This window comes from Patagioenas fasciata, chromosome 5, assembly GCF_037038585.1.
Source record: "Patagioenas fasciata isolate bPatFas1 chromosome 5, bPatFas1.hap1, whole genome shotgun sequence".
NCBI lineage: Eukaryota > Metazoa > Chordata > Aves > Columbiformes > Columbidae > Patagioenas > Patagioenas fasciata.
In genome coordinates this window covers 54,605,847-54,620,811 of record NC_092524.1, presented here as the reverse complement: position 1 = coordinate 54,620,811, position 14,965 = coordinate 54,605,847, and the positions used below count along the sequence as shown (strand labels likewise).

The 14,965-nt window shown below is 38.7% G+C and overlaps 1 protein-coding gene across 3 annotated transcripts in view; it reads left to right on the top strand.

Moving 5' to 3' along the window:
* BTBD7 (BTB domain containing 7) overlaps nt 1–14,965 on the top strand; it is a 57,805-nt gene that overhangs the window by 20,688 nt on the left and 22,152 nt on the right. For all 3 annotated transcript variants that reach the window (XM_065838635.2, XM_071809572.1, XM_071809573.1), the window contains exon 3: nt 4,730–5,809. In XM_065838635.2, coding sequence (XP_065694707.1) covers nt 4,730–5,809 — 1,080 coding nt within the window. The remainder of the gene's footprint in view (nt 1–4,729; nt 5,810–14,965) is intronic.

Genomic DNA, 14,965 nt, shown 5'->3' with positions numbered 1-14,965 from the left:
TATTTGTTGTAGTATTGGCATTGTGTCTAAAATGAGTGAATTAGTTCCTTGTTGCTAGAAAGGATATCTCTGATAATAAGCCTGTTAAAGTAGCAAGCAGTCTTGAAGACAGCTTTTTCTCTTGTCCTTTTCCTGTTCCTGTAAATGGGTATTGGTGGTACTTTTTGTCCTAATAGTATTATTTACAAGCAAGGACCTTGCTTAACTGGAAATGTGAGTTGAAGTGCCCTTAAAAAATTGTTGTCTTATCCAGTCATAACTGGGGCAGGTATTACCTTTATGTGCTTTCAGTCTGTTGCAAAAAGACCTCAGTGTAGATCTAAGTACTGTCAGACTTTAAATAATAAATAGTTATGTGATGAATCTAAAAGGCGTCAGTTTTTGAGAAGATAAATCTTGCTTAAAAAAACCCAGCCCTGACAGCCTGAAGGATGATCTTAGCAGTAAATAACATAAATACTTTATAAACACTTTTCTCCTTTATGCCTTGGCTTGCAAAACTGAGTAAGTAGTTACTGATATTCAGTATTACTTCTCTTTTTAATCACCACTGAAAGCACAGTGATATCCTTAGCACAGGAAAAATCGACTTGCTTTGTAATCTTTTTCTTTTGTCTCAGCTTTTGTGACACTCCTAATTTTTGAAGATCTGAGTAGAGGACAGCCCGCAAACTGTTACATGTGAAGAACTGTGCTGTGGGCTAAAAATTCTGAGTGCTGTTGTAGCATGTCAAGCAAGAACCTTTAGTACTAACACCTTGGATATACATGCTCTAGAGTCCCCCTTCAGGCTTTATGTATTTTCAGTGCGTCATAACTCACAGTAGTAAAAAGGTTTGCTACAGTTGTATATACAACTTTTTAAAAATCACAGCCAAAATGTTTTTATTATGTGTCTTGGTGTTTTTTATCTGCCTCTATATTGGATGAAGAAACACAGATCTGAAAAGAGGCAGATCTGCATGCTGAAACACCTTTAGAGCAGATTTGAAGAGGAGAGTGTTCCAAAGGCTTCGTTAAATTCCCCAGAAACTTTCTACTTGGTATATGGAAGGTTTTGTTGATGCTCTTAATTATTAAATTCAAAATAGAAACCTGTTATGTAGTATGTCCCAATACATTTGCTGATCCCCATTACCTGTTGAAAATTGTGATTGGGACTTTTTCGAGGAAGGTCTAAAAGCGAGTGGCTGTCTCATTTGAGGCAAGTGAGTGTTCTCATTAAAATTCTTGCTGAAATCTGGTTATGGTGTGCTAGTAGAGTAAATGTGCTGTCTATATCACAGGCATACATCTCTTATTGCCACTTTGTGGAGTTTGACTCTTTCTCATCTTGATTCTTGTTTGGATGATTGGTTTGTGCAGTTGTCTCAGTAGAAAGTAGATGTATCCTACGATCGATAGCTGAGGTTTTTGTCACTTGTCAGAATAATGATATTTTAAGGTTAAATCAACTTTTACATATTCTTTTTTAATATAGAAGGCATTAGATCTATTTATTGTCCCAAAGTAGAACTGGAATTATGGGGACTAGAGTTATAATAGCTGCAGAATAGGCATTAGTTGCCTTATTCCTGGAAACTGGATTCAGGCCTATGGATTTGTTTTAGATGTGCTGCCTTAGTATTGAAGTTGCACCATGTTACTTTTAAATGTAGAATGAATATTAAAAGCTGAGAACTGATCTGGCAAAGCACAGTAGTCTCATAGGATGAGTGCCAATTGTTAGTTGACTTTATGCTGAATTTGCTTACAGTTTATGAAGAGGAAATAAATCAGTAGAAGTAATTAAAAAAACAACTTGTGTTTTAGTGAAGGCTTAACCAGTCATCTCTTTGGTGTTTCGTCTACAACACTCAGGAGGAGGATTTTGCACCGTGTTCTAGGGTGGTACATCTGTTCAAGATGTTTATTTTTAAATAGATATCTATAATTAGATTTTAAAATGTGTAGGCATGCAGAGGACTAGGCAGATCCCATTATTCATTGTGAAGTGCCCAAGTAGTTTCTCTTGGCAGTCATCTGTTTCTACTAAATGTTTATCTGTTCAAAGCTAGATATGTCTAGGGGCATAAGTAGCTTTTTCTTTGTAACAGCATTTAATACAGTGGTGCCTTTTAGTGTAGAAGTGAGGAATAAACTTCTGTTTCCTAGTTCTAATGCTTCTGCCTTATGAAGGAACACAGGCAGGTCAAAAAATGGCTCTTCAAAATTCTGTCTTTGAGTGATAGGAGGGCACCAGCTGTTGTGAACCCAGATAGCTGTACTGGTACATCTCTGCTCCTGCCTCTGGCAAAAAGCAGTTGTGTGGTGGCAATGTCTTATTTGTTTGTGAGGGTTAATAGTACTGTTTGCAGTACTTCCGAAGTTAAATCTTATAAGTAGCTCAGGGTACACAAAGGTTTGAATGGTATTTTAGTATCTCGTGATGATTCACGTGCAAGTAATACCTTGCCTCACGGCAGCCTCTAGGAAGGAAAGAAACTGAGATTTGTGGTGTCCTAGTTGTACTTTAACAGAATGTAAGAGAATATTCCACATACTCAAGTTTGCCATTAGAATCCAAAATAACTCAGACAGAAATGAGCTGGCGTGTTCTCTTGGAGCAGAATCTATCATTATAGGGTGACCAAAGCATCATTATACTTTTATTGTGAAATGTAATTGATACTCCTTAAATGGAGCAGAAATTCTAGGCTTGTCTCTATCAGCAGGAGACGAAATATCTACTTTATATATATATATATGTATACACACACACATATATCAAGTACAGCATGTGGAAGGAATTTTTATAGTGGATTTTGCAAGACAAGCAGCACAACCTCTTTGTTGAAGTTGTCTTGAGTTACTGCAGTTTTCTTCATTTAAATTTATATTTTTTTAATGTATTAAAATTTCAATATGATTAGTAGCATGTTACCTGGTCAAACAAAGTTTAATGTAGCATGGATAAAATGGTTATAGAGGTCTTTCCTCAAAGAAAGCAAAGTTTCTTCTCAAAGTTTTCACTCTTAGATGAATCGTAAGACCATTGTGTTGCATGATTTGAGGGAGTTTTAATTAGCTTGGCATAAAACCCAGGCTATAAGATTACTTAGAATAATTGAGGCTTAAATAAGACAATTTACAGACATCTTAGATTGCTACAGTTGCCGTGCTCTCAAGTACAAGTTTGAATTGCTCCTCTGTCTTTCAGAGTTTAAGAAATACTTACCTGAAATAACATCGTAACTGAAAGCACCGTGTTTTGACAAATGACCCATAATATCACTGTCAAAATAACATAGCAAAATAGCATCACATCAAATCTACCTGAAACAAACAGAACTGTGAGAGAGAAATGATGGAACAAGTTATAAAAGGCCCCGAAAACTCAGGTGGATGGATGCACTTTGGACTTAAAAGAGATCAAAAAAAGGCAACAAATAGTGAATCTACAGAAGCTTTCTAATGGAAACATGTCAACTATGCCCAATAAAAATTGGAAAAATACTATTTTGCATGAATCTGCAATTTTTACTAATCTGTATACCATTTGAGAATATTTTCTTATGGTTTCTTTTGTCTGGAAGTAGTAGTTGGGTTTCTGCACTTTTTTTTTTTCTGTCTGAAGTTTTTTACCATCCAGCTTAGAGTGAAAATTCTGTACATAAAGTTAAATTAGGGAATAACCCTTTAATGTGACAGTCATCCTTCTGTTTAACCTTCTAAACTATTTTTTTTTTTATTGAAACAGTTCTTCAGTTTTCCATTATTTCTAAAAATGCAGATTCTAGTTCCTCTTTTTCTTACGAAATTGCTCCCAGTGTTACTGTATATGTAGCCAGGTTCAAACTGACAGTCAGCAAAGGTTCATTTAGTGGAACAGGTCAGGTATGTAACACAGACAATGTTGAGGAGAATCCATTTTTCATTTAATGATGTGTTTGGTATGTAACATAAATTCCCTATAAATTATTTTTGAGGGGAAAATAATTATAGGTATACTTTAATAGTATAACACTCTGTTCAAAGGACATTTTTAATATAGTAAAACTTACATTCTCCATATTGTTTTAATTGGGGTGTATGCACAAACTCATGTCTGTAGTTCTGTGGAAAGGAGCTCATTTTATGTGTTTGAATTTTGGCATTACTTGTTTATCATATGATGGGATTTTTACTTTCTTGTTGAATTTGTATTGAAAATTAATTAATTGTCCTAAATTTCCTTGAGTGTTTTGGTACTGTGTTGTTTTTATTTTTTTTTCTTGTGATTGTGATAACTGTCTGATGCCAGGTACGCTTTTTTGTTGTTGAAATGACGCTTAATGGTAGAAGAACAGAATTTGAAGAACAGTTTTTTGGGGGGGGGGGGGGTACCACTGTGTCACTGAGATCATACGAGTTTTTGAAAAGGCTGTTTTTTCACTTCCTATAGTTAATACAATGACACTTGTAACATTATGACTAAAGTGTTCTCTTGATGTGTAGGTAAGTGTGCCATGTGCAAGAGCTGCATCAGCTGGCACTGCTTGGTTCTTAAAATAGTGTACATTAAAAAAAAGAGTTTGTTCTTAATGGTTAGAAAAGGCTTCAGTCAGGTTCCCAACTTGTTGAATTATCTGATCTGAGAAGAAGGAAAAACTGTGTTAGCTTGCAGGACATTGATGGCCTGTTTAGGTGTTATGGACCTTCCTTTTAAATTTAAAGAATAAACGTGTTCAGTTTTCCCTTTTACTTTCAGGGACATCATCCTACTCTCATCAAGGCTATGGCTGTGAATCGAAGCTGTACAGCCTTGATCATGGCCATGAGAAACCTCAAGACAAGAAAAAGAAAACCTCTGGCCTTGCCACCCTCAAAAAGAAATTCATTAAGCGTCGGAAATCCAGCCGATCTGCTGATCACGCAAAGCAGATGCGCGAGCTCCTCTCGGGCTGGGATGTCAGAGACGTTAATGCATTAGTAGAAGAGTATGAAGGGACGTCAGCCTTAAAGGAACTTTATCTACAAGCTAATTTGGCAAGACCAGAAGCCAGGACGCTACAAAAAGACATGGCTGAACTTTATCAGTACAAATACTGTACCGATGTAGATTTAATATTTCAAGAAACTTGTTTTCCTGTGCATCGTGCGATATTGGCAGCAAGATGTCCATTTTTTAAGACGCTGCTTTCTTCCTCACCGGAGTATGGGGCAGAAATAATAATGGATATTAACACAGCTGGCATAGATATGCCTATGTTTTCTGCTTTGTTACACTACCTTTATACGGGCGAGTTTGGAATGGAGGATTCAAGATTCCAGAATGTTGATATCCTTGTGCAGCTTAGTGAAGAATTTGGAACGCCAAATTCCTTAGATGTTGACATGCGCACACTGTTTGATTACATGTGCTACTACGATGTGGTTCTTAGCTTTTCATCCAACTCTGACTTGGTTGAAACTTTTGGTGGAAGTCAGAACTGTCTAGATGAAGAGCTCAGAGCTCACAAAGCTATTATTTCGTCACGATCTCCGTTTTTTCGTCACTTGCTGCAGAGGAGGATACGAACTGGTGAAGAAATCACAGACAGAACTCTACGAACTCCAACTAGAATTATATTGGATGAATCTATCATACCAAAAAAATATGCTAAGGTCATTTTGAACTGTATGTATACGGATGTGGTGGACCTCTCAGTTTTGCACTCCAGCCCTTCAGTGGGCAGTTTAAGTGAAGTTCAGGCTCTTGTAGCAGGAAAACTAAACATGACTAGGGCTGAAGAAGCTATGGAGCTTTATCACATAGCACTGTTCTTGGAGTTTAACATGCTTGCACAAGGTATGTAATACTGTCCTTGCTGAGGAATATATGACTTTATTAGAAAAATTTTTAGCTATTTTGCAGTGTAAGTTTGGCTCTTGAGTCTTGCTATCAGTGGTTGATAATTCCTTTAAGAAAAGTAAATTTCTTTTCCGTCTATAAGTTGCAGATAATTCATCTGTGTTTTCTGGGGACTGAAGAAATGCTATGTGAGAGCTTTTAACTGTATGCAGATCATTATTGAAATATACTATTTATGTCAAATATGTGTAGCTGATCTTGATGTTTCTGATCTTTATGTACTTTCATCTATAATCCATTTTTTTGGGTGTAAATGATGGGGAGATACAAGAGATCTTTGCTGGGAGGATGAAATATTTTGACTTGCTATGAAGTATCCGTATATGTTCACAAGGCTGTAAACTTGAGTTATTATTTCTGTAGTTTGTGTCAAAGGGGGTACACCAAGCCTGGAATCTTGCTATTGAAAGGTGAATTTAAATGGCTTAATTGCACTAATCCTAGGTCCTTAGTATCCACTTCTTCATATACAGAACTGAAAGTAGGGGCAGTCACTGTTTTCAGACTTAAAGCTGAGGAACATTCTCTTCTGTCCATCGTTCTTGAAGATCACTCAGAACTTGGCAGCATACTTCCTGCATGTGGAGGGAGGCAGGCCAGGGATATTGCAATCTCTGGTCAGAGCCCTGAACAGTGACCTAATAATTAATAATACCTCTTGTGGTGGAAGGAGCTTTGCTTGCTCTTTCATCTCTTGGTGTGTGAACTATTCACTAACCATATTGCACATAACGGGATATGGCGATTGCTTCAGGTCTTGCTGGTGAGGGATGAGAATTTTATTTTTGAGCTGAGAAATGGTGAATGGAATTCACTTGACATATCAGCAACATGATTTGTTTAAGCTAGTGGATTTTTATTTTTAAGATACTATTTTTACAGTAGATATGTGTATCTCTAACTTGTAGCTATCAATTGAAATTTGACAAGATTGAAATCTTTATACTATAAACTACCAGGTAGACTTCAGTAAAATTAAACTTCTGAAGGAGTGGGGAAGAAAAAGCAGGTATAAGCCCTGCAGGAATAGATATTTATAATGGGTTCTTCTAATAGCTATATCAAACTGTGAGTGATAAAGATACGGGAAACTAATCAGAACTATTGTATCTTCTGTAGAGGCTGGTATTGGGAAACTAATTTTCAGATGATGCTGAAAGCCAAAATAATCCTGCTGCAATAAAACTGACAGAAAACAAAGGAGATGGATTTTCTGCTACAAGAATGAGAATGAGCTTTTTCTTAGACTCAGAATTATTGAATCGTACAGCAGCCCAGGTTGGAAGGAGCCTCGAAAGATCTTCTGGCCTAACCCTTTTCTGGGAAAGGAGGCCCAGATGAGATTATCCAGCACCCTGTCCAATCACATCTTGAAAACCTCCAGTGATGGGAACTGCACCATGTCCTTGGGGAGGCTGTTCAGTGAATGACTGTTCTCACTGTAAAAAATGTCTTATATCGAGATGTTGCTGGATGCAACTTGTACCCGTTACCCCTTGTTCTCTCCATGTGGCTCCTTGTGAAGAGAGAGCCTCAATCCTCTCTGTAACTGTCCATTAGTTACTAGAATACTGTGATGAGATGTCCTGGAGCCTTCTCCAGGGAGAAAAGACCTCACTCCTTCAGTCTTTCCTCCTAGGCTGGATTCTCCAGCCCTTTTAGCATCTTCATGGTACTCCTTTGGACCCTCTCTGGTCTGTCAGCATCTTGCTTAACTTAATGTAGTAGTGGCAAAAAGTTTTACTGTAGTTGAACTACAGTGTTAATTTCGTTCCTATACAATATTTGCAAGTTCATAGTACTTGAGAACAGGACAACTTGGTAGATCAGCTGAAAGCAAGAAAGGAAAATCAACTGAAACAAAAAGCTGATACAAGTATACAGCTTCCCTGTTTTGGTGCATGCACATATGCAAGTGCTAACAGGATTTAGTGTGCTCAGGGAATAGTAATGAGGGAATTAAACTGTGAATGAAGCCCTCAGTAAGATGCAGAATAATTATGCACTGTTTCATAAATGAACCGGGTGTAATTCTTTCCCTCAGAATGGAAACCTAAACTGGAACAACTCTGATCAGGAGGTACTCTGGTGAAGCAGTGTAAGTTAAATCCAAGCAAATAAGCCATGATAGAGGACTTTAAAGAGACACTTGGACAAATGTATAGATAGGAAAATAGCTTATATTTTTTTAGGTGTTAATAAATGGTGAAAAACAGAACTGATGTTTTATTTGATACTGAACTGCATTATTTCTGCTCACTTTTTGTACATGCATAGATCAGCATGTCCTAAACCAGCACTCTTCAGTAATGCGCTACAGACCAGCGCTGCTCTGGAATATGTATTTTGTGAGTTAGCAATAGCAAGACTTTAACATTTCCCTGGAGGTTCTCCTCTAGCACTACCCCTGGGGAGCAAAAAGGCAGCAGCAGGAGCTGCACTGGGCTGATGGCACCACCTTAGCAGCACGTGCGGGTGACTGGGACCAGTGGGTGCGGCAGCGCGGGCTCGGTCTTGGTGGCCCTTGGGATGAACCAGAGCCATAGTGTTTGGGGGCAGTCGCTGGGAGGAGGTGGAGAGATGCAGTAGCCTTCAGAGGTCATTTCTTCTTTCCTTGGGAAAATCAGTGTCTGGCCATGAAAGTGGTGAGCTGGGTAGTGGGGAGATTCTTATACATAGGGGTGAAATGGAGTAAAATCAGGCAAGGATTGAAGTTTGTTACATAATCCAGTACTAGCAAATGGAAATTTGGTACCCCTTCAGATACTGAAATTCTAGATGTTAACTTGAACTAATTAGGATTTTACAAATATGTGCAGTAAGCAGTCTGTAGAAAATCTATATCTGCCAGTGAAGTCAGTATCTGGTAGTTTCATACTTAGTTTGCTGAGTTCATATTTAGGTCATTGGTACTGTGCTGACAGTGCACAATTGTGCTATAATCTTATAATCAAAAGGAAGCTTATTCGATCGGGGAAAACTATATGTCTGCACTTGACTAACAGATCACTGTCCTGGTTTTGTTAAAAAACAAGTTTCTCTTTTAGTGAATTTTGCCTGTCAGTTAAAGCCTTCGCATTAGCTGTATTTTCCTGGAGAACCAGACACATGTTTTGGTAAACCTAGCAATGGAATGCAAACTTATTGATAAGCACAGATGGACATCTCCCGAGAGGGGCAACCAGAAACCGGTGACCAAGAAACTGACCAACTGTGTATAACATTCCATTCACGTGAATACTTCATATAAAAGTGGGAGATCATGAGGATCTCGTCCCTTTTCCCTTTTTCCCTTTTCCTCATGGCCGACATTAGGAGAGGACCTTGCTAGTTGTCCAACTCTCTTCTCTCTGTCCTTCTTTTGCCTGTCCTGAGTGGGAAGGGGGGAGAGGAAGAGGCAAAAGGGGGAAGTAGGGGGAGAGGAGGTTAACAATACATCTGCCAGGGTTTTATTGTCACCCCGCAATCTAACCCTCGACAATCACTTAAAGTGTGTGCTTTGGTAGTGACCACCATTCCTGTTCAGCACTTAACCATAGCGTCTTGTCCTCCCTTATTATAATACTTAACATGAAGTAGATGAGAGAACTTCATTTCAGTAGTGTCCCTGCTACTCCCTGATTCCATAACTAGCATATGTCTGTGCTGGAAGCTGTCACTCAAATATCTGACTTGTTGATGTCTTGCAGAGCGATGCTAGAAGAGACAGCATTGCATAGGTGTTGGAGATGTGGGCAATTCTCATGGAATCTCTTAGCTTGGTCTGCTGGCTGGACTTCTCCACTCTGTTGTGCTGCAGGTGTGCAGTTTGCCCAAGTTCTGGCCAATCCCATCAGTTGGCTTTCACAGTAGCTAATGTCTTAAGTTTGTTTTCTAGGTTTCCACACGCCCTGGCTCAAGTTTTTCGATTCAGTTCATTTGTGCCAACCAATTGCAAACTTGCTAAAGCTTGTCGCCTTGGTTTCCTGGAAAATATTTTGGGCTCATTATATGTAAGTCTTGCATAGTCTTTCCAACTAATTTTGTTCACTTTTACTCAGTTTTGGCTGGGTATTTGTAGCAAAGTGTCAAGTGAGGTTGATATATTTTAAAGCTTCTGATCAACTGTTTTTATTTTCACCAGATTTTAGTTTGATTTGTCTTCAGGGACCTCTCTAAGTATTTAGATGTTGTAATTTTTCTTCAGTTTCAGCAGATGACTAAGCTTTGACTCTTTCCATGGAAATCTTCAGTTTCTAAAACATTTATATTTCTTTTTTTGACTGTTGTATTTTGATAGATGGTTTCCCTATGATGGAATCAGTAGATACACTATGAATCTTTACTATTCAAGTAAAGCAAGACTACTCTATTTAGAATTTACTCTGCCTTCAGTGTGGTTTGTTTCAGCTGATGATTGTCACTTATCTTCCGAGGGAAAATGAATTGGATCTTTGAGTGGACTAATTTGAATAGATGAACTAATCAGCAGGCATATTTCATCTGTAGAGCTGATGATACTGAAACCCCTTTGTACGTAATAGAACTGAGACTGCTGTTAGGGGTGCTGCAGTAATTGTTAACTGCGAAAGTGAAACTCTTCACTCTCTTCACTGTTCTCAAGGAGGCTGTGGGAATTGGAGCCCTTTCCAGGAGGTTAGAGCACTTCCCTTATTGGAATGTTTCTGGACTTTGCTTTTGTGGCTCCATGCTGCCTTGCTGCTCTCTGTCAGCTGTACTCATGTGATTGTTTTAACGCATTGACTCACAAAGATGAGGTTTAAAATAATTTATCCCTTCCTTTTCTGTAACACACTTATTAAAAACAGATAGGTTCTCTATTCCTGTTTGTCACACGTGGTTAAAATAATCCCCCTTCCAGTCTGACAGCGCTGCCACATCCACTGCTGTTGCAGAGAATCTTGATTTCAGGTATCCTAATTTTATTAGATACCTATATTAAGTATATGAATTCCATTCTGCATCTTGCCCTTGTTGCTTATCATGAATAGTCTCACTGAGGTGGTGGTACAGTATGTTTTTCTTTTAAAGGTTTTTGGATACTGGGATCCTATGAAATAGGTTCACCTGACAGTCTTTCCTGCCTGCTGATTCCAAAAAGTTTTCTAAAGTAAAATTGACAAAAAATAACTTCATTTCAGACTCTTTGCTTTCCTTTTATTTTTTAGGTGTTGACTTTACCCTTGACAAGAATAAGAAGAAACTTATTTTAAAACCATACTCAGTAATGCAGCCTTTGATCTAGAGGCAGATATCACCTGACTTCAAAAGACCCCTTGATCTCGGCAGGACTGAAATACTGAAATGCCAGGAAGGCCAGAGTAGCAGTATTAAATACATGAAAATGTATTGTGGGAAGATTAGAGCAAGGGTGTCAGTTATATATCAGTGCAGTAGGAATGCTCAAAGGAACTAGTCTGGCACTTCTAACTTCAAAATAAATTGGGCATGATTAGATAAATATTAATGTAAGTCTGACCAATTATCTCCTTACAATGATTCACTTGTACTCAAGCCTAAAATTATTGCTTAGGTTTTATATTGTGAAGATGAAGACTGGAGAAAGCAATAAGTAGAAAGGCTCTTCCTTAGAGCAGTTGCATTTAGTTGTGCAACTGGGCACATAAAAATGTGTTTGCAATGTCATAGTTTGCAGAGAAACAGATCTGGTCACTGTTTTCAGGTTATTCTTTCAGCCACCTGTGTCCTAGGAAGTTAAATACTGACCAGTGATGGCTGGCAGCGGTCCCTCTAAACATCAGCTCTTCCTCTTTCAGCCCTTCATTCTTCCCACTGGTTTGTTATAGTTGAGTTGGCAGCTTTTTGTTTCTGTCCCACAATTGTTTTCTGCTTAAGCTGGATCAGCTACACTGCCTGCCTCTGCTGCTGAATCTGCTGCTTCAGGAATGCTGAAGCCCAGTCAAGGACCATTATCAACTGATGGCTGCAGGGAGCCAAAGATGTAGATGCAGATTTCAGGCTTCCCAAATTCATGCATTTTGCATGGGACAGGAGCAGAAGAGTAAATTCATTTCCATTCTGGGGGAGAGAAAACATTAAAGAGCTTTTGCCACAAACATTGAATGCTTTAAACCTGTAACAGCTACCTTATGTTTCTGGCTAAACTTAAAACTTCAAAAATCCAGCGTCAGGGAATCCACGGACCCACCGTAGACCCCCACTTAGTATCTTAGAGTGTTTGACAGCTTTACAACTGCTATATCATAACTGAAAATATTTTTAAATAGCACAAGTGGCAGTGTTTTTGTTTGCTCCCTAATGTAATATTTTAAATGGCTAGCTAATATTGCTGTATTGGATTCGACATAACTTAGAGTTTTCACTGTGGAAGGATGGCTAGTGTAACACAAAATGCTGCCTGACCCAACCTTCAGATAATTTTTTATTTTTGATTTGACAGTTAATCTGAGGTACTATAAAGTCATCAGCTTTGTATCTGAATAAAGCAAAAAACAATACATTATGCTTTAATAGTGCGATAATACTTTGAATTCAGGCTTTCAAGAATGGGAGTACATGAATGTTTTAAATTTTGGGGCTTTGTAAAATCAGCAGAGGGATCAAAAATAGCTCAAAAGAGGTATTGAACTTAGCAATAGACTTCACCAGTGTTTGACCACTAATGCCCATTGAACCCTTCTTTATCTCTAATGCTACTGAGGTCTTGTTTTCTTTTCTGTAAAACATTCATGTAGTTTTGCACCTTCATGTAACCAAAACTTGTTTGTTTTCAAGTTCTGTAGTGTGGAAAAGGAATGTACCTGCAAGTAACAGGCTTGGCATCAGTTAACTTTTAACTTAATCACCTTTTAAATATTTTTTTTAACAATGTGGGGAGAAGATGGAAAAGCACTAAAAATTCAAGAAGCTAGAAGCCTGTCACATTCCTTTAAGACAGAGAATATGGTGCTGCCAGGAGGCAATAAATGTTAATAAACTGGGAAAGTCAATGTGCATCCAGAAGATGGATGTTGAACAAGGGATCTTGTTCACAATGCAGTTATAGGAAAGTAGAAGTTGGCAGTTGCTGCTTTATGTGATAAATGGTTAAAAAGGTGTACCTCCCTGCTGCTGCTAGGTGTCTTCTGACTTGCTCTTACTGTTTCTGTAACTGATGCTTTGCCTAGTGCTGTGGAGAACCTAAACTCCTGTCACCATGTCTCTCAAGTGGCACTGCTGCCCTTTCTCGTGCAGTCCTCTCGTTTGTTTTGTTCTCTGTGCTGGCAGTCAGGTTTGTGCTGTTGGGGATCTAATGCTGCTGGAAGGAGGACTGACAAAGTGATTTGACTATTTCATTGAGTGGGCACCCATGCACCAGTGTGACAGAAGCAGAGCAGGAGATGTGGAGTGCCAGAAGATGATTATCTGGTTTATACCACGGTGCAAGGGGGTTAGCTTCCATGGCAGCTCCCGCAGACTCGAAGCGTGGGCTGCCTTCGAAAGAATCCTTAGCGGGTACAGAACACATTTGCAGCTTTGGGTCTCTAAGATGTGGGAAGGAGGCTGAGCAAATGTTGACTTTTTTTCCTTTATCTTCCTACCAGAAGCTTGGTTAGAGCAGCGAGGGTGTTCATGGATGGATGAGACAAGCATCTCTGGAACTTTCCAACATGTTGCAATCCAGTCTAGCAGCAGGTTATGCTTCTGTGCTGTTCCCTGCGTGCCAGCAAATTCAAAAACTATGCTTGTTGATTGCCAGCATGCTCTCTCCTAATGCAACAAACTTAAAAAAAACCCCATTAAATAGCTTCTAGACTCCAGTTCAGTGTCAAGGTGAATTTTTTTTTTCTTGGCTCCGCTGGTTTGCGTAAGTCTAGGGGATAGGTCTCCACCACAGAATGAGTTAAATCAAGCTACCAATTCTGTAGTAAAAACTTCACTTCATTCAACTCTTGCTAACTTTTGAAGCCGCTTAATTTTTTTTAGTAGCTCTTTTAACTGTTTTGATAAGATCACAAGCTACTAGCTAGCATGCTAAATGTGGGCTCAAGCTATTTCTCTTTGAAAGGGCTGTGGAATTGCATTTGAGAGAGAACTGGAGAAGCAAAAGAAGTGCATGGAATAGCCTTGTATGTCCAAAAGGTGATAGTCATCTGTCAGAGATTCAACGTGGAGTCTAAAGAAATGAGAGATGCTAATGGTCACAGAAGCTTGTGGTAGAGCACTTTGGGAGACTGCAGATGGATCTTGGAAAGGCTGCTGCTGCCTGAGTATTATGAAATAGTAGTCATAGGAGAAAAATGCTGTATTCCACTGTGAAGAACAATATTGTGGCTATTAGATGACTCCTTTTTTTGTCAATGGTTGATTGTTAAAGCAAAAAAATCTTCTGCCGAAGAAGAAAAGGAATTGGATTCCTTCCATAGCTGGAACTGGGTTGCCCCAATTTATTTAGATGTTCAGAAAACGCTTTAATTATTACCTCATGCTTACTTTGGAATAAATACTTTTAATAATTCCACAGTTCTGACATGTTGCTAAAATTACTTAGGATAAGGACGGTTTTGTTTGGTAGGCATCTTCAATGAGCTTTTTTCACCTGATGATGTTATATTATTGGTAGTTGTGCAATAATTGGGCTTGACAGAAGAACTGAAACTGAGCTGATGCTCTGTTTCTATACATCAGCATTGCTCAGATCTTTGGAACTGCATTTCTCATGGAAACGTAGTTTTCTGTCTTTGCAGAGGGCAGGTATCCTTATTGTTTCAAAAGTAAATGCCAGATGAAATACTGCAAGTGGCATTCGCTTTGAGATAAGTCTCTTTGCTCTTACAGTTTGAATTTGTTTATGACTGATTTCGGTGAGTGGGCTTACATATTGTTGTTAAAAAGGAGGAGTCCTTATGTGTAATCTTTAGACTTCAGGGGGATGCAATCTGCTGAAGTCAGCTTGCATGCAAACCGAACAATTGCATGCAAAGAGTTATTTTAGGATTTAGCAGGGCAAGACTTGGTGCAACACAGCAGGGAAACCAACTCCTCTTTTAAGCATATTGTAACAAGTCATGGTTAGCTTTCATTTGCCATGCCAGGTTTGCTGCTAACTTAACATCTTCATTTTTTGAGCCC